Source organism: Girardinichthys multiradiatus, chromosome 9 (assembly GCF_021462225.1).
Source record: "Girardinichthys multiradiatus isolate DD_20200921_A chromosome 9, DD_fGirMul_XY1, whole genome shotgun sequence".
NCBI lineage: Eukaryota > Metazoa > Chordata > Actinopteri > Cyprinodontiformes > Goodeidae > Girardinichthys > Girardinichthys multiradiatus.
The window spans coordinates 2,196,886-2,216,970 of record NC_061802.1 but is presented as its reverse complement, the minus strand read 5'-3'; the positions used below and the strand labels follow the sequence as shown (position 1 = coordinate 2,216,970).

Genomic DNA, 20,085 nt, shown 5'->3' with positions numbered 1-20,085 from the left:
TCTGCACAAATGATGTCCCTGCCTCTAGAGTGAGTCCTACCTGTCCTGTCCCTCCTTGTTCTTCGTTTTCTTCATGCGTCTCGCCATCTTGGACTTGTGGCTCGTCTTGCGGGCCGGGCCGACTTTGATGGACGTGTTTTCAAACGGGGTGGCGGCGATGGACACTTTGGCTCCGCTCTGAGAGACCACAAACAGCAATATAAATGTCTAATGAACCGTTTCCAGCTTGCTGCTCTATGCTTACATTTGTACCTTCAGAATGAGCTCCACCACCTCAGTGTGAACCAGACCGTGGACCGGCTCGCCGTTCACATGGGTGATCAGGTCGCCCTCCCTGAGCCCCGCCTCGTGTGCCGGACCCCCCTCCTCCACATGCTGAGGGTGAATGGAGAGATGGAAGATCAGAGGGAGCATAACAGGGAGACAGAAGGATGACAGAAGCCTGTTAGGGTTGTTGTTTACTGCCACCTTCTGTCAACTGACAGCAACCCGGTGACAGCGACCCGGTGACAGCGACCCGGTGACAGCGACCCGGTGACAGCGAGGTTCCCCATTAATACCTGCAGTCTGACACTAGGAATCCATTCAGTAACAGGGCTACCAGTCAGACCTTAAAAGTACCCTGTAGACCTAAGAAAACTAACCTGTAGGTTATAGAAAAATAATCTACAAGGTTAAGGAAAATAACTTTCTAGAAAAACAACAGTAGCCTCTAGGGTTCAGGAAAGCAACCTGTAAGCCTGGGAAAAGAAACCGATTTATCTTAAAAAATGACTTGGACGTTCCAGCAATGTATCTTTAAAGTTCCGGAAAAGTGACCTTAAAGTTTAAAAAGAAACTATTCTAGAAATGTAACCATGAAGTTCTGGGAATGCAACCTGTATAGTCCTCTGTACAGGTGGCTGTAAGTGCAGGAAAAGCATCACCTGCCTTTAGTCAAAGGTTTCCAGGTGTTTCCAACACTCACCCAGACCATGTGATGTACGGTGTAGATGTCCGTGTCTCCCATGTAGACCCGGATGGCCCTCAGGGTGAAGCCGTACTTCTTCCCCGCTCTGTGGATCACGATGGCGGGTTTGATGTTGGTCACGGCCGGGGACAGGTCGCGGCTTGGAGAGGAGTCCCGGGACGACGGATTGGACGACAGTGAGTGAGGAGACATCGGGCTGGCCAATGGGGATGCTCCGTGATGATCTACAAACAGACAGAATGAGTCTGCAGAATCTCCTACAGAGGTTAGTTCGGTTCTGTTCCTGGAGAAAAGAATCACACCAACCTCCAGGGATCACCAGCGACAGCGTGTTGGCTGAGGCCGACTTGATGACCTTGGTGAACGGCCGGGGGCTGGGGCTCGTCGCCTGTTTGTCTGCCTCTCCGGACAGGAGGCGATGGCGAGCCCTGCGAGCCGCCAGGTCGCTGATGGCCTTTGGAGTGGACGGAGAGTCGCCGTTTGCAGCCGGTTTGGTCGCTGCGCCGCCGTTTGTTCGTTCACTGACGTCCCCGGAGCTGCCCGCTGAAAACAGCTTATCTTTCAGTCAACATTCAACCTCATCTTTAAATCTGGTTGGCAAAATATGATTAATGGTTAAATCTTCTACACTGTGAAGGTCTCCCTGCAACGTTCTGCTCCAAACCGTAACGGTGGACCAACTCGGTGCATCTCTTCCTCTTTTTATTAGTAACTCTTTGGGAAAGCAGCTCGTCTTGTTCAGGTGGAGCAGCAGATAGCAGGGTTTTATTTGTGTGTGTGTGTGTGTGTGTGTGTGTGTACTGACGTGTAAGTGTTGACTTGCTCAGCTGGCTGTAGGTGGAGCTCGGTGTGGTGGGAGACTCGTCCAGCTTCAGCTCCCTCTCCACTGGGAGCTCTGGGATGGTGAGCGGGAGCTCCTCGGAGCGCGGGCCCCTCACTGCGTTTGGACCCAGCAGACTGGGACTCTTTCTGCTCCCGGCGCCCCCTGATGGATCAACCAGACAGAGCAGCAGATTATTCCTGTCAGGAAGTTCAGCTGTTTTAATGCAGACATTCGATAAATGTTACTCCTGATTCTGAGTTCTGACCATTTAAACATTGATGAACTAAAACTAATAAACCTTCAACCACATTAAGGTTTAGATTTCTGGAAAAACAAGGAGCATCCTTAGAGTCAGCCAGGATAAGGTACCACCAGCTGCTTTAGTTTCAGCTGTGATGTTTCCAGAGCTTGCAGATGTCAGCCTGAGCACACTTACAGCCTGATGAACGGAGAAAATCTGACGCTTTGTTATATTTGACCTGTTCTCCAGCAGACTGGAGGGTTTTCATATTCCTGATCAGAGATTCCTGGAGGACCAAAGGACAGTTTGAGTCTGTGCAACATGTCTCCTGCCTTTACCTTGAGCTCCATCCTCCTCAGCGGAGATGGCGAAGCGTGGCATCTCGATGATGGCGGAGCAGCAGCGCCTCCTGACCGTCAGAGGAGGGCTGGAGTCACTCTCCGTGTGGGACGACTCCGAGACGGACAGACGCTTCCGCAGACTGGAGACCGAAAGGACAGGAAACATCAAACACGTTTTCTACACTTCACACACTATATATGTCCATCATCAATATCTGGCTAAGACTTCAGGAACCAACTCACATCTCTGGAGATCCAACCAGCCAAGATCGATCCCGGGATTTGAGTCCGCTCAGGCTGTCGATGCGATCTCCTCCTTCCTCACTGAGGCTGCGCTTGGTGGGAGGAGGAGTCCTCTTCTCCTCGTGGAGAGACAGGCGCTCCATGCTGCTGTACACCTGCAGAAACACAGACATTCCCAACCATTCCTGACCCAACACTACAGACTCAGGTTTGGGATTTTTCTTTGAGGCCCCGAGTCAAGGTGGAGCAGCTGATGGGATTGGGTCAGTTTGTACCTTGCTAAAGCGAGGCGAGCAGGAGGAGAACTGTCGTAGCTCTACATGTTCATCATCGTTGGTGTCATCTTCTTCCTCTGAATCCACGTGGTGGTACCGGTCCAAACGAGCTGACAGATAAACATACACAGAAAGCTCCAGTTTCTGAGCTTCACACACAAGCAGCTGGGAGGAACTCGGGGAACGTACTGTCAAAGTAACTGGTGTCGTCCTCGGACTCGAGCTGAGGGATGAACTCGGCTTTCTGTCTCAGCAGCCCGTTCCAGTCCAGGTCCGTGAAGAACGGGTGCTGCTTCACCTCAAAGGCTCCTCCTGACCAGGAGAAACAGGAAGAAGAAGAGATGAGACTTTCGGATTGGGCCTGAATCTGAAAAAAGGTCAAACAGCAACCCAGAAACCAGAACCTGTGCAGACAGAAAGTCCAGAGTGGACCGGACGTCCTCTGAACATCTTCGCTTCCTGTTCGTTAAACATCACAACCTTATTTTAGTTTTCCCATCAAGCTGCACCTTTTCCAACCTTATTTGTAGAAAGTTCTGCTGCCCAACAAGCAGAAACGGACGAAGATCAACAGAATAAAGGAAAAAGTTCAACCATAAAACAAACAGGCTGGAAGGTTTTCCAGATTACATTCAGACTCAGACGTTTCCATCCCATCGATGCAGACTTTGCCTGTTAACACACCTGGAAACTGAGCTAAATCCAGTTTTAGGGATCCAGAGGTCAGGATTCAGTTCTGACCGCACTAAGGGATGAATTATATGAAAGTTTCTGCTAAATAAAGTAAATAAATCTTTGGAATTTATTTCAATAGAGCCCCATTTTCACCAAAGCTTTACATTTTGGTGGATTTTTTAGGGAAAACTGAACTTAGCACCAAACTACTCTTTGCAACTTTGGGAATACTTCCACCGAGGCTGGGCGGGTTTTGGTACCTGTCCCAAGTCTCTCCAGAGGATTCTGTCGGAGCAGCCTTGAGATGAGGTCCTGAGCGTCCTGAGGCAGCGCCTCGTCGCCCTCTGGCCACACGATCTCATCTGTGAGGAGAAGACAGCAAACAGGAACAAAGTCAGAGGAAAACTACAACACCCAGAAGCTTCAGCAGGTGGTAGCTCGTCACATGAGTCATCCCTGAGCGTCTCTAGAGCAGAAAAACGACCCGATCGGAACATTTCAACATGAACAACTGCTGGAAAACACAGATTTTTACTGTTTAATCACATTTTTAATGCTGGTTGAAACTTCTGCTTCCTGTCCTTCAGGGGCGTGGAGTTTCAACCTCCTACCAAGGCTCATATGACCTCTGCATGGCCAGAGAGACAGCTGGGTTTGACTCGTTCTGGGATCAAATGGACTCCTCCAGAGTTCTCCAATGTCACAGATTCTTCGAACCCTTCGTGGACAGGATCAGTTGGTCCAAGCTGGAGCGAGGGTCTCCAGGTTTCCTCTGCTGGCCTGATGGAGCACGAACTTCCAGCCGGAGCTGGAGCAGTTTGCTGCTGAGCGTTAGGCAGCCAGGAGGAAGATCAGCACCTCCGTATCTAAGACCATGTTCTCCACACGGATTAGGTGAACAGCCAGCCTCAGGTTGTTTAGGTATCTCCGGTCTTGTTCACGAGGAAGGTTTGAAGTTAGCAGCCTGGTCACCTAAGGTCATGAGATATGGATGAATGAGATTGTGAACACAAGCAGTAGAAATGAGCTTCCTCTATAGAGTGGTCAGGGTTGGTCCTCAAGAAAAGATGAGGAGCTGCATCATCTGAAGGAGCTCAGACGTCAGCTCAGATGATTCATGTTTCTGATATCTCCATCAGAAAGGAGGCCTAATGGCAGACCTAGGACTTCCTGACACAACATCTAGGAGTGCATGGATGAGCCTCAGGAGACAACGTGGAAGGTCTGTGGATCCCAGCTGCCCTCAGTACCGACCCAGTCTCAAACGGACCGATGTGCTACCAGAATTTACTGACCTCAAAGGACCATTAAAATAATAATGAGCTTCAATGTGACTGTGCAGCTGAAACATCACGGTTGCCTCTGATTACGTGCAGAGCTCAGCATTCAGAGGCCCGAGGGTCTGAATTCAACCAGAGACTGATGGGAACACCGGAGGAAACTTCTCTGCAGGTATGGCGAAGTCGCTGCTGCGTTCTGTGGGACAAAGCTGCTCACAGAACCATAGCAGCATCGTTCAGTCCGAAACATCCAGCTGCTGATGAAACTCACCACTGATGACCTGACCAAACAGCTCCTCCGGCGTGTCTCCGAAGAACGGCGCACAGCCCACCAGGAACTCATACAGGATGACCCCCATCGCCCACCAGTCCACCGGCTTGCCGTAGCCCTGACGCAGGATCACCTCCGGGGCGATGTACTCTGGTGTGCCGCACACCTGCAGACGGGTCGGAGCAAAATGTGGAAAATCTTAACAATCCCACTGATCCAGAGGCAAGAATCATGAAAAACTGGAAAAATCACAAATATTTGTCAACTCAAAGACTCTACTGCATCAAACCTTTCTCCAGCATCTGCCTGACTTCATTAATGAATTCTGTTAAAGTAGGTAAAGTCCAGCCCAAACAGAACCAGACCTGAAACAGTGTGAGGAGATACCTGCTTGTCCAGGAACTCTCTGGTGTCCTTCTCGATGTGTCCTTCGTACAGGTTGGTGGTCAAACTCATCAGGCCGATCTTGGAGAGGCCGAAGTCCGTCAGCTTGATGTGTCCCAGTGACGTGATGAGAAGACTGAGCAGGAGAGACAGAGGTCAAAGTTTCACTGAGAGCTGCGTGATCTCATCTGGACCAGGAATGTTGTGGGAATTCTAGTTGTACTTGTCAGGTTTGAGGTCTCGGTGCACGATGCCGTAGTTGTGGAGGTACTCCAACGCCAGGACGGTCTCGGCGAAGTACATCCGAGCCATGTCGACGGGCAGAGCTCCGATGTTCTTCAGCAGCGTGGCGCAGTCTCCACCTGGACGGCACAGAGGACAAGAGGTCCAAAACTCTGTTAGAACTACTGCAGAACAGAACAGCTGTGATCTGCTGAGTCACTGGTTGCTACGGTGATTACCGCCTCCATCTAGGAAAGGAGGCAGAGCCTCAAACAAACAGCCTCTGTGAGTCACATTAAAGTAAGTTCTGAACTGTGAGCACCAGAACCTTCTGAAGGTGCATCTACAGTGTTTACTGTAGGAGATCTGAGGGGTTAAACAGAACCTTGAGGTCCAGTTTCTACAGAACCATCCAGAGTTAAAATCTCTGCACTCTGGGCTCTGATTGGTCAGAACTCTGTAGGTCCAACAGCGGTGGGAGACACACTGGCTGGAAGGAGAGAGAAACATCTAAGACTGGATGTAGAAGCTATGTGGAGAAGAAACTGTGGCCATGAAAGGTTCTGAATAATTCACTGGGTCAGAACCATCATCACACTCTTAGCTGAAGAACAAGCTGCGTAGGAACGATGTGCCCGATGTTAAAGTGTAACACTTTAAATCACTTTAGGAGCAAAAACAAACAAACCTCAGGAGAAGGAGAAGAAGAAACGTGTCCAACAGTAATCAATCTGCTTTAACTCCGACAAACCGGGTCACCTACATGACAGAACAACTGGTTGTGGTATTCTTACCCTCCACGTACTCCATCACCATGCAGAGGTGTCTCCGGGTCTCGAACGAGCAGAACATGGAGACAACAAACGGGTTCTCAGCAAAGGTCAGGATGTCCCGCTCCACGAAGGCCTGCTGGATCTGGTTCCTCAAGATCAGGTTCTGCTTGTTGATCTTCTTCATGGCGAATCTTTGCCTGGTTTCCTTGTGACGCACCAGATACACAGCCCTGCACAGGAAGGACAGAAGACCCAGAGTCAGAAATAGATCCTTGGATGACTGATCCGATATGACGCTGCCGTACCCATAAGCCCCGTTGCTGATGAGCTTGATGGTGTCAAAGTCCTCCTCTCGAGGGGTTTTGGTTTTAGCCTGTGGAGGAGCTGCAGGGACGGTGGTACTTTGGCTCTAAAAGGAATCAGTGAGAGATGAACCAGAACTGCAGGATGTTATCCTGACCCACCAATGAATCCTGTTCTGACTGAACACTCACATCCACAGAGTCGTCGGTTTCCGGGGTTTCTGGGTTCCCGCTGTCGTAGCTGCTCAGCTGGGTCATTTCTGGGAACAGACACAGTTATCCAACCAAACTGAGAAAAATAATTCACCAGTTCAAAGCAAACCAAAGCGTCGGGTGGAAGGTCTGGTGGTTTTACCCTCCAGAGGGTCCCTGGTGAGGCCGAGCTGGCTGATGATGTAGCGCGGGATGTCGCTCTTGATGCCCTGACCTTCTTTGGCATGGCCTTCAGCTGCTTCCAGCAGGTGGTAAAACTCTTCTGGATCAAACTCCTGCAGAGGAGGAAGAGGATGGAGGTCAGGAGGGCTTACTCAGAACATCACTGCTAGAGCAGGGAAAACAGAATCAAACATGCCAGCCTTTTTCTATGTAAATATACAGGTGTTGGACAATGAAACTGAAACACCTATCATTTTTATGTGGGAGGTTTCATGGTTAAATTGGACCAGCCTGGTAGCCTGTCTTCATTGATTGCACATTGCACCAGTAAGAGCAGAGTGTAAAGGTTCAATTAGCAGGGTAAGAGCACAGTTTTGCTCAAAATATTGAAATGCACACAACATTATGGGTGACATACCAGAGTTCAAAAGAGGACAAATTGTTGGTGCACGTCTTGCTGGTGCATCTGTGACCAAGACAGCAAGTCTTTGTGATGTATCAAGAGCCACGGTATCCAGGGTAATGTCAGCATACCACCAAGAAGGATGAACCACATCCAACAGGATTAACTGTGGACGCAAGAGGAAGCTGTCTGAAAGGGATGTTTGGGTGCTAACCCGGATTGTATCCAAAAAACATAAAACCACGGCTGCCCAAATCATGGCAGAATTAAATGTGCACCTCAACTCTCCTGTTTCCACCAGAACTGTCCATCAGGAGCTCCACAGGGTCAATATACACGGCCGGGTTGCTATAGCCAAACCTTTGGTCACTCATGCCAATGCCAAACGTTGGTTTCAATGGTGCAAGGAGCGCAGATCTTGGGCTGTGGACAATGTGAAACATGTATTGTTCTCTGATGAGTCCACCTTTACTGTTTTCCCCACATCCGGGAGAGTTACGGTGTGGAGAAGCACCAAAGAAGCGTACCACCCAGATTGTTGCATGCCCAGAGTGAAGCATGGGGGTGGATCAGTGATGGTTTGGGCTGCCATATCATGGCATTCCCTTGGCCCAATACTTGTGCTAGATGGGCACGTCACTGCCAAGGACTACCGAACCATTCTTGAGGACCATGTGCATCCAATGGTTCAAACATTGTATCCTGAAGGCGGTGCCATGTATCAGGATGACAATGCACCAATACACACAGCAAGACTGGTGAAAGATTGGTTTGATGAACATGAAAGTGAAGTTGAACATCTCCTATGGCCTGCACAGTCACCAGATCTAAATATTATTGAGCCACTTTGGGGTGTTTTGGAGGAGCGAGTCAGGAAACGTTTTCCTCCACCAGTATCACGTAGTGATCTGGCCACTATCCTGCAAGAAGAATGGCTTAAAATCCCTCTGACCACTGTGCAGGACTTGTATATGTCATTCCCAAGACGAGTTGACGCTGTATTGGCCGCAAAAGGAGGCCCTACACCATACTAATAAATGATTGTGGTCTAAAACCAGGTGTTTCACTTTCATTGTCCAACCCCTGTATTTCTAATGGGCCTGTTGACACAGAATTAACACTGGATGTCCAGAACAGCCCAAATAATCTGCACATACCAAGAAAAGTTAGAACAAAAAAGTCCATAAATGATCTGTATTAAGCTGAAACGGCATGGCTGCACAGCAGTCGGTAGTGCTGTTGCCCCTTACAGCTCAAATTAATGTCAGATGTTTTAGTCCTGAATGTCTATTATGCTTCCAGTCCTGGAATGTTCAATCATCAGGATCACAGTGCTGTCGGGCTTACGATCATGAAGTGGAAAGAAAGTCATTCCTCCATAAACCAGCCAAGACCAGGTTTATATTAGTAACACACTCAAATGCACAAGACTCCACTGCTGAAGAAAAAGCATGCTGAAGCTTGTTTAAAGGTCGGCACAGAACATCTGGATGGGTCGGTTTCCCCAAACACAGTCAAACAAACTGAGTTGGTTTCAGAGAAAGGAAATAAAGCTGCTAGAATGGACCAGTCAATCACTGGTCTTGAATCCAGCTGAACATCTAAGGAAAGAACATACGTTCAGAGGGTAGGGGGAACCCAGAACCTTCAAAGGACTCAAGAGAGTCAGTGGAGAAAAATGGGTCAGAGTCAACCCTGAACACATGGGACCAGGTTCTACATGCAGGAGATGTGTTGAAAAAAAAAGACTCTAACAAATGTCCAACAAAGCAAGAAACATGAAAAATTATAAAGCGTGGTTTAAATATTTGTCCATTTACAAAAATATGTAAAACTGACCAACAGCTGATGTTAATTTCTGGTCATCAGGTTCGTTACAAATATATTTACTGAGGAAAACATTAATTGTTTTAATACTTCTCCTTGTTATACTAATTAAATGTACATGAACTAGCTACTGTTGATCAGGATCCAGATCCCAGTAAAGAGATGCGGACGTTCCCATCTTAAGGCTGAGCTGTCTGAGTGTAGAGGATGGAGGAAAAACTGTTAGCATGAAAAATGTGTTAATTACGTGTGCGGACATTAAGCTGGTCTAATCTTCTCAGAGGAAGCTCATAAAGCTGAAGCGATTCAACCAAGCGTGGAGTCTCAGCATCCTGCTGAGCTGAAACTATCAGGAACAAACAAGCCAAACCACATTAAACTACATGATCACAACCACATCACAAATACATCCTTCACTGAAAATGTTCTCAGCTGTTTTTCCTACTTCTGGATTATCCAGCTCATTCTCCTCTGCCCAGATGTTTGCAGCAGCTGAATGCTCCAGCATGCACACCCTGAACAGGAGAAGAACCTGGAAGTCCATGTTTGGTCCGTCTGAGGACATCTGCTTGTTCTTTAACCGGTTTGTCAGAACAAACATTTTTTATATTTTTCCAATAACTGACTGGACCGGTATCAGGGTTTTACCACCGTGATCCTGAAAAATAAACCCGATTAAAACAACAACAGACGGTATCAAGATGGAGAGCAGCGAAAAATGCAAACAAATCTTGAGCTCAGAGATGAAGGTTTATAATAAAATATGTGAATAAAAATCTTCTTCCCATTCAGGCCAGAACTCCTCAAAAGGCAGACAGTGGTCCAGATCTGGATCTAAACAAGGTCTGGTTCCTTTAAATCAGGACTGAAAACATCCGATTTTATCTTTTTATTTGCTTAGATTTGGTCGTTTTAACGTTTCTTGATCTGGTTCCGTTTTTATTGGATGATTCGTTTGTGTTTTTAATGTAAAGCATTTTGAACCTGTGAATGATAGCGACAGAACAGGCTTCAGGGAGGAAAGTGGAACATACAGAAGAACAGAACGGGTTTGATCCGGTTCCTACCAGACACTCCAGGAGTCGGGCTGGCCGGGCGATGATGATCATTAGCTTCTTCACCAGTTGTGTGACAAAGGTCAGCTCCTCACTCTCTGAGCGCTCGTGAGCCTGAAAACAAAGACAGAACGAGGTCAGCAGAGTTCCTTCATGTTCATCATGACCCAAATTAAGAAGTTCCACCCGGTTCAAGTTAAGTTGCCCATCCAAAGTCTGAAAACCATCAGGAACTTACTGCAGATATGTATGGATGGATGGATGGATGGATGGATGAGTTGGTGGATGGATGGATGGATGAGTTGGTGGATGGATGGATGGATGAACAAGTTGGTGGATGGATGGATGGATGAACAAGTTGGTGGATGGATGGATGGATGGTTGGTTGGATGAGTTGGTGGATGGATGGATGAGTTGGTGGATGGATGGATGGATGAGTTGGTGGATGGATGGATGGATGGATGGATGAGTTGGTGGATGGATGGATGGATGAACGAGTTGGTGGATGGATGGATGAACAAGTTGGTGGATGGATGGATGGTTGGTTGGATGAGTTGGTGGATGGATGGATGGATGGATGGATGGATGGATGGTTGGATGAGTTGGTGGATGGATGGATGGATGGATGAGTTGGTGGATGGATGGATAGATGGATGAGTTGGTGGATGGATGGATGAACAAGTTGGTGGATGGATGGATGGTTGGTTGGATGAGTTGGTGGATGGATGGATGGATGGATAGATGGATGGATGGATGGATGGATGGATGGTTGGATGAGTTGGTGGATGGATGGATGGATGGATGAGTTGGTGGATGGATGGATGGATGGATAGATGGATGGATGGATGGTTGGATGAGTTGGTGGACGGATGGATGGATGAGTTGGTGGATGGATGGATGGATGGATGGATGAGTTGGTGGATGGATGGATGGATGGATGAGTTGGTGGATGGATGGATGGATGGATGGATGGATGGATAGATGGATGGATGGTTGGATGAGTTGGTGGATGGATGGATGGATGGATGGTTGGTTGGATGAGTTGGTGGATGGATGGATAGATGGATGGATGGATGGATAGATGGATGGATGGATGGATGGTTGGATGAGTTGGTGGATGGATGGATGGATGGATGAATGAGTTGGTGGATGGATGGATGGATGAATGAGTTGGTGGATGGATGGATGGATTGATAGATGGATGGATGGATGGTTGGATGAGTTGGTGGACGGACGGATGGATGGATGGATGGATGGATGAGTTGGTGGATGGATGGATGGATGGATGGATGAGTTGGTGGATGGATGGATGGATGAACGAGTTGGTGGATGGATGGATGGATGAACAAGTTGGTGGATGGATGGATGGTTGGTTGGATGAGTTGGTGGATGGATGGATGGATGGATGGATGGATGGATGGTTGGATGAGTTGGTGGATGGATGGTTGGATGAGTTGGTGGATGGATGGATGAGTTGGTGGATGGATGGATGGATGGATAGATGGATGGATGGATGGTTGGATGAGTTGGTGGACGGATGGATGGATGAGTTGGTGGATGGATGGATGGATGGATGAGTTGGTGGATGGATGGATGGATGGATGAGTTGGTGGATGGATGGATGGATGGATGGATAGATGGATGGATGGTTGGATGAGTTGGTGGATGGATGGATGGATGGTTGGTTGGATGAGTTGGTGGATGGATGGATAGATGGATGGATGGATGGATAGATGGATGGATGGATGGATGAGTTGGTGGATGGATGGATGGATGGATAGATGGATGGATGGATGGATGGATGGATGAATGAGTTGGTGGATGGATGGATGGATGAATGAGTTGGTGGATGGATGGATGGATGGATTGATAGATGGATGGATGGATGGTTGGATGAGTTGGTGGATGGATGGATGGATGGATAGATGGATGGATGGTTGGTGGATGGATGGATGGATGAGTTGGTGGATGGATGGTTGGATGAGTTGGTGGACGGATGGATGGATAGATGGATGGATGGTTGGTGGATGGATGGATGAATGAGTTGGTGGATGGATGGTTGGATGGATTGATGGTTGGATGAGTTGGTGGACGGATGGATGGATGGATGGATGGATAGATGGATGGATGGATGGTTGGTTGAGTTGGTGGACGGATGGATGGATGGATGGATAGATGGATGGATGGATGGATGGATGGTTGGATGAGTTGGTGGACGGATGGATGGATGGATGGATGGATAGATGGATGGATGGATGGTTGGTTGAGTTGGTGGACGGATGGATGGATGGATAGATGGATGGATAGATGGATGGATGGATGGATGGATGGTTGGTTGAGTTGGTGGACGGATGGATGGATGGATGGATAGATGGATGGATGGTTGGTGGATGGATGGATGGATGAGTTGGTGGATAGATGGATGGATGGATGGATAGATGGATGGATAGATGGATGGATGGATGGATGGTTGGTTGAGTTGGTGGACGGATGGATGGATGGATGGATAGATGGATGGATGGTTGGTGGATGGATGGATGGATGAGTTGGTGGATAGATGGATGGATGGATGGATGGATGGATGGATGGATGGTTGGATGAGTTGGTGGACGGACGGATGGATGGATGGATGGATGGTTGGTGAATGGATGGATGGATGAGTTGGTGGATAGATGGATGGATGGATGGATAGATGGATGGATGGATGGTTGGATGAGTTGGTGGATGGATAGATGGATGGATGGATGGATGGATGGATAGATTGATGGATGGATGGTTGGTTGAGTTGGTGGACGGATGGATGGATGGATGGATAGATGGATGGATGGTTGGTGGATGGATGGATGGATGAGTTGGTGGATAGATGGATGGATGGATGGATGGATGGATGGTTGGTTGAGTTGGTGGACGGATGGATGGATGGATGGATAGATGGATGGATGGTTGGTGGATGGATGGATGGATGAGTTGGTGGATAGATGGATGGATGGATGGATAGATGGATGGATGGATGGTTGGATGAGTTGGTGGATAGATGGATGGATGGATGGATAGATGGATGGATGGATGGTTGGATGAGTTGGTGGATGGATAGATGGATGGATGGATGGATAGATTGATGGATGGATGGTTGGTTGAGTTGGTGGACGGATGGATGGATGGATGGATAGATGGATGGATGGTTGGTGGATGGATGGATGGATGAGTTGGTGGATAGATGGATGGATGGATGGATGGATGGATGGTTGGATGAGTTGGTGGACGAACGGATGGATGGATGGATGGATGGTTGGTGGATGGATGGATGGATGAGTTGGTGGATAGATGGATAGATTGATGGATGGATGGTTGGTTGAGTTGGTGGACGGATGGATGGATGGATGGATAGATGGATGGATGGTTGGTGGATGGATGGATGGATGAGTTGGTGGATAGATGGATGGATGGATGGATGGATGGATGGTTGGATGAGTTGGTGGACGGACGGATGGATGGATGGATGGATGGTTGGTGGATGGATGGATGGATGAGTTGGTGGATAGATGGATGGATGGATGGATGGTTGGATGAGTTGGTGGACGGATGGATGGACGGATGGATGGATGGTTGGTGGACGGATGGATGGATGGATGATAGAGACTATCAGGAAATAAAATCTCTAAATATAATGTTTTTTTACACTCATTCCAGACTCTTCCATACTTTTCCAGACTGTAGTTGCCATTAATTGCTCCAGAGTGAATGATGACATGTAATCTATATTTGTCATAAAATCTGAAGCATTCCCAGATTGAGAGGTTTTAATGTGTGAACAGACCACTTCCAGTCTCGTGTCCGTCTCTCCCGCGAAGCAGAACGAGCAGTTTGAGGACAAACAGGCGGCCGAGTCATTTTCAGCGAGAGTTCATCTAAGTCAGGGTGACCTCCATCGAGGAGCTCGCCGGTATCCACCATGAAACGTCTGTCAGCTCGGAGACGGAACAATTTACCCAGAAATGTGGCTGCGGAGCAACAGGAGCAAACACTGACCTCCAGGAACAACTGGGAGCGACAGAGTGAGGCTGGAATAATTGCATCCCGCCTGGTGTGAGACAGGAACGTTTTTCTAATGCAGAGTAACAGAAAGGAGGCAGCTGTTCATCAGCTAACCTGTATGACTCTCTGCTGTTTGTCAGACAGAACCAGGGGGCCCGCGGGGCCCGTAACCCTGGTTCCTGAATTATTTATGAGTGTAATGAAACCTGGAGGGGACGGGGAGTCTTTATGTTCTGTGTTAGAGAGAGTGCATGTAGGGTGGCTGGTGATCGGTGAGTAACAGACAGCAGAGCGATGAACTGACTCTGCAGAGCCGATAATTAAGCCGAGTCTGAGTGACACCCTGCTGAGGACTCCATGTAAATACAGGAAGTCTGCAACTTCAGCAGGAAAACCTGCGACTACTGGAGATAGATTACCTACCAGAGCAGATTATTCCTGCAGATGTTTAATCTGATTTCTATCAGTTCAGAGGTTTCTGGTCATTGCTCCATTTTCTGCATCAGATTTCTGTTTCATTAGGAGTCGAACTCGTGACTGAAGCCTCTGAATACAGAGCCGTATTTTATCCCTGCACCACTGCTTTGCTATCCAGTATTTGTTTTCTACAGTCTCTTCTTATTTTTGTTTTTAGATTTTCTACAAGTCAATCTGCATGCGTCCATGCACCCGAGCTTCCCCACTGAGGGACATTAAAGGAGATTTCTATTCTATTCTATTCATTTTTCTCCCTCAACATTCCTTCACAGGCTTCGTATGAAGCACATTCACGTTGAATGAAATAAACGTTATTTTGGACCTATCTTGGTTTGGGTCGGGTCAAGAGAGTCATTCCTTGATTCCAACAATCTGCTCACAGAATGAAAACCAACAGCTTTCAGCTTTTCCTGGTCTTATGATTGATATTTATTTTCATTTTTGCAAATGTTTGTAAAAGATGCATTACAATATTTCTTCTTCTTATTAGCTACAACTTCCTGGCTGCTCTGTTCTCCATGATCCAACCAGTAGAACATATAAAATCCTTATTTAAACAGGGCGGTCCAAACCACCTTGACGCTCACAGTGTTAGTAATCCCCTGCAGCACGCCACCGATAGCGCTCCTTGTTTGGCATCTTAATAAATCAGACCTACACAGTTCTGCAGATGGGTTTTGTACATCCATATATTGTTAGTTGAGAAAGTTTACATTTTATTTTATTTCTTTACTGTTAATCTAAAATGTCCCACAATACCTGAGGAGACCGTGGCTTGAAAATAAATGTAATTGGCTCCTAATTATGTTCTATTTAAATTGTTCTTTTGGTTTGTTTGAGAAACATCTGAAAACCTAGACTGGATCGTCTGAAATATCTGAATCTTTTTCAAATCTTGATCATTTCTGTCCGTGTCGCCTCCAGCTCCAGATAAAAACCTATTTTGTGCTTTTAGCGATGAAGTTTTCCTCAATGCTGTTGGCTAGAGGCAGCACCTGGCGTGTCAATGTTCAGCGCTTCTGCTTCTACAGCAGCTGATGTCTCCTCAGGTCTGCAGTCAGAACCCGACACCAGGAGGTCACGGTGAACGCTGCTGAGTTAGCACTCTACTGGCCTGCAGGGGTCTAACAGCGACTCAGCTGGGCTCCAGCAGACGATGGCCTGGATGCAGGTTGGCATAGTGACCGGAGGAGAGGTCACTAAGAGACCATGACAGGGATGGATGAAGGAAGGGAAGTAAGGACGGTGAGGAGCGAGACGGAGCAGAAAAGGTGAAGGTGGAGGACGGATAAAAGACGAGGAGAGGGGAGGGGACGGGAGGGTGGTCTGCCTCCTGCCAGGTATGTAATGAGGTCATGACATGGAGAGGAAGAGGAGAGGAGATGGATAGATGAAGGAGCAGATAAGCAAACCGGACAAAGGACACAAACATGGCAGGAGCAGGAGAGAGGAGATGATTCAGATGCAGGTTTGAGTTTGGATCAGATTGTGAGCAAAAGCTGCAGAGATAAGGTGGGATAAGGAGACTCAACCTGAGAGAAAAGCAGCTAGTTTGAACTAAAACACTTTCAAAGTCCTGTGCAAAAGTCTTCAGTCACTTCCTAATTCTCTGTTTGGCTTCCAAAGATCCAGACTTCCTGAAAGCTTTTCAATTCGTCTGTCTCTCTGCACTTCTCCAGACTTTCTGCACATCTTTCTTTGGACTTCAGATGCTTTTTCGCCCAATTTTCACTCCAGTTTGTAGCTTTAGACTTTTGCACAGAACTGTGAATACTGTAGGTCCACAGATGTAAGCTAAACACAGCAGGGACAACCAGACAAGCTGAAGAGCCAACATGAGTCTGTCTGATCAGGAGAAAACTAAGAAACATGAACTCAACTGTAAACTGTGCCTCCTCCCAGCAGTGTGTCAACACCTTCCAGTCGCTCCTCCTCATCACCTCCTGCAGCACCACCTCCTCCTCCTCTTCCAGCCTCCTCTGCCACGACATGTGGGACATGTTTCCAGATTAAAAAAGACGAGGATCTCCCATTGATGCTGCGGCGAGGAAGGCTGCTCTCACTCTCTGTCCACCTGTTCACACCTCCTCCTCTTGAGCTCTGCTCCGCCTGCTGCTGCACCCGGTTGGTCCAAAATCAACGGGAAAAACAAAAGAAGCCTAACGCCGGGTAACTGGTGATGTCATCGTGCAGGCCGCACTGCAGCGTGAACTCCAGACAGATGTGCTCGCCTCCACTTTCTCACACTCTCCAAAAGCATTCGAATAGGCTTCGCCCACCTCCTCCTCCTCCTCCCCGAGTCCGGACTCTACAGCCAATCACAGCTGGAGGAATCCCCACATTCCCCGCCCATTTCCAAACATCCTCTCAGCCCTCCTGCTCGACTGGGAGAGCCATCCGTCAGCCTCCAGCGATCGCTCGGGTGTGAAATTAAAATCAGGACGCTGTGTGTGTGTTATGATAAAGACGTTGTGTGTGTGTGTCCCAGCAGAACAAAAGGTCACTAAGAGGCCGCTAGGAGCCCTAATGTTGGCCTGCAGGTGCTAACAGAGATGTCACCACCAGCCTCACATGTAAACACATTCAGACGAGACCGCTGCTGTGTGACTGGACCGCAGGTGACATCACACGGCGCCACCGCCGCCGATGAGTTAATGAAGCGGTGCGTCACACCCTGAGTTGATCCAAAGTAAACTGAGCGAGACGGTCCAACGGGGCGTTACGACGGTTCTGATGTTTATGTTCTCCTTTCATTGGTCTGATTTATGAAGAAAAAAACTCAAACTAATTTGATTTATTATATTTATTTATCTCAGGCGGTTGGTTGCATCAGTTAGCAAACAACTCAGACAATAGAAACTATTATTGAGTTTAAACTCAGTAATTTAATGAAAAGTTTTCTTTTCAATCATTTTTTACTATTTATTTTTTTGTTTGCTGCTACTTATTATACTATATATATATGAATATTTTTGTATTTTTCTATCTAGTTTTGTTTTATTGTTGTTAGTTTAATTGGAGCAAAAAAGCTGACATGAGCTTTAAAGGGTAAAAAAGTTCAACGATTTTATTTTTACATTTACTTTAATGAACTTTTTAATGCTAAAATCTCTCCCCGTCTTCAGGTATTTTGTCCCGATCAGAGGAGCTCAGAGGAACGTTTTACACTGAATCTCCATGAATTAACACATAATTAATCAAATAAATTGAGGTAACTCTATGGAGGCTTCTAGTTTGGGGGAAAACTGCAGTCCTGCTTCCTCAGGTGTGTTCTGAATGTTCCTCAACCCTCATCAGACAGAACTGAAGGGTTCTGTGGCTCAGAGAAGAAAGGTTTGTCAGACTCACGTCTTGCAGCAGCTTCTCCAGGTTCTCCTGCAGCTCGTAGAAGTAGCGGGAGGTGATGAGGTCCTCGCGGCTCTTCTCCAGGCAGTCTCTGGACAGCTCGATCAGCTGGTGGTGGATGAAGCTCAGGACGCCGTCGGCCAGTGGGCGGACCTTATCCGGGGCCGAGGAGGCGAGCAGCTCGGCCAGACGCTCCTCCATTTGAGCCGTCGCCTGTGGGGAAGGAGGGGGGAGGATGAGTCACATGTGGGGAGAAACAATATTTAGCTGTTAATGCTAACCTTCACCTCCATCATCTGCATCATGGTTCTCAGAAAAGCTTGAAAATGTGTCCAAACACATGGATTCATGGAGATTTTAACACCAGATTTAAAGAGTTTCCTCACTTGGATCTCCTACAGGAAACTCCTCCAGCATTTAGGTTGTTTTAAAAGTTTCCCTATAAATAAAACATTTCCTGCGGCTGAAACACCATCAAGTTTCCCAACGACAGAAAAATCCATCGTCTCTTTGATTCTTCACCGTTTTCTCCACATGTGGGGAGAAGATGCCATCAGAACCAACCTTAGGGAAGCGCTCCTTGTAGACATGGTTCATCATCATGATCTCATGGTCGAAGGAGAGCGGCGAGCGTCCAGGGCTGAAAGCAAACAGAAGGACATGAGCTGTGATTGTAAATAAACGTCCTGTCCCTTTATCTCTCCACACGCCTGTATGTATGTTACAGAAACACATACATGTAAAGTCATACATGCCAACACGCCTTCACACACAATGAGAATCTGCCAAGATACATAAATTGGGTTAACAGGTTAAAATAATAAAAAATAAATGAAATAATATGGATTCATCTCCATCTGTAAACCCGTTTCCCTGATTCAGAACCAGTTCTTCCATCTTTCTGGGGAATAAACGGGAGGTTTGGAAGTCATCAGGTATGAAGGCATCTAAACGGCTTTTCTTCTTCATGGGTTTAATCAGGGCAGCATGAGACACTCATCTGAACAACACTGCAGCCTAAAACTTCTGCACGAAGTGTCGTGGTTCCTCGGTTTCTGGGATGTAGAGTGGATCGGTGCTGGAACCAGCGGGTACATTGGACCATTTACACCATGTGGCGCAAATGTTATGATGATGTAGAACTGGAGATCCTCTCCCCTCTGGGCTTGCTTTTCTTCACCAAGATGATTTCAGGAATCCTGAAGGACCTTTCACACCAAGAAGAACCTGGAGCTTCTTCTCAAACAACAGAAGTCTTTGCTGATGTTTAGTCTTTAAACTCTTGGACCAATAATCTGTGGTACTGGCCGTGGTTAGGAGAACCTTGATAATGAAAGAGGATCAGAGTTGTTCTGATGACAATGATCTCAGGATCTCCGCAGATTTGCGGTTTTAGTTGCGATCGTTGGTACCGAGTTTTCTGACTGTGATCCCAGAATCTTCAACCATCAGAACTCCAGAACATCAGCTTTTCCAACGCAGGATGGATCTTCTGTGTGCAACCATGAACCAGAGACGAACAGACTTCTTCTTCACCTTCCCTGCATGTCGGGACGGGTCAGGTCAACAGAACCTTAAATGGAAGCATTAATGAGACCTCAGGGTCTTCATGGTGAAACATGCAGAGCGTGATGAGCTCTAGACCCGCTGAGCGGGGTGAAGGAAACATCTCTGCAGCCGAGAGGAATTGTCAGTTATCAGGTGTCCGTTTGTCCTCGGGGGGTTTCCATCCCGACAGAGACGTCTTCTTCAGTCCATCTGAGATCCT

The 20,085-nt window shown here is 47.5% G+C and overlaps 1 protein-coding gene across 1 annotated transcript in view; it reads right to left on the bottom strand.

Annotated features, from left to right (window-relative positions):
* The window catches only part of mast2 (microtubule associated serine/threonine kinase 2), a 139,678-nt gene that overhangs the window by 5,434 nt on the left and 114,159 nt on the right, over positions 1-20,085 (bottom strand). Inside the window, exons 10-29 of the mRNA XM_047374758.1 lie at positions 18,882-18,957; positions 18,321-18,530; positions 10,473-10,574; positions 7,156-7,288; positions 6,993-7,060; positions 6,804-6,907; positions 6,520-6,728; positions 5,727-5,865; positions 5,507-5,639; positions 5,120-5,285; positions 3,829-3,930; positions 3,083-3,205; positions 2,894-3,003; positions 2,619-2,773; positions 2,373-2,515; positions 1,776-1,955; positions 1,277-1,513; positions 968-1,194; positions 253-375; positions 41-177 (exon numbers count right to left, since the gene is read on the bottom strand). Of these exons, the coding sequence (XP_047230714.1) occupies positions 41-177; positions 253-375; positions 968-1,194; positions 1,277-1,513; positions 1,776-1,955; positions 2,373-2,515; positions 2,619-2,773; positions 2,894-3,003; positions 3,083-3,205; positions 3,829-3,930; positions 5,120-5,285; positions 5,507-5,639; positions 5,727-5,865; positions 6,520-6,728; positions 6,804-6,907; positions 6,993-7,060; positions 7,156-7,288; positions 10,473-10,574; positions 18,321-18,530; positions 18,882-18,957 (2,877 nt within the window). The remainder of the gene's footprint in view (positions 1-40; positions 178-252; positions 376-967; positions 1,195-1,276; positions 1,514-1,775; positions 1,956-2,372; positions 2,516-2,618; positions 2,774-2,893; positions 3,004-3,082; positions 3,206-3,828; positions 3,931-5,119; positions 5,286-5,506; positions 5,640-5,726; positions 5,866-6,519; positions 6,729-6,803; positions 6,908-6,992; positions 7,061-7,155; positions 7,289-10,472; positions 10,575-18,320; positions 18,531-18,881; positions 18,958-20,085) is intronic.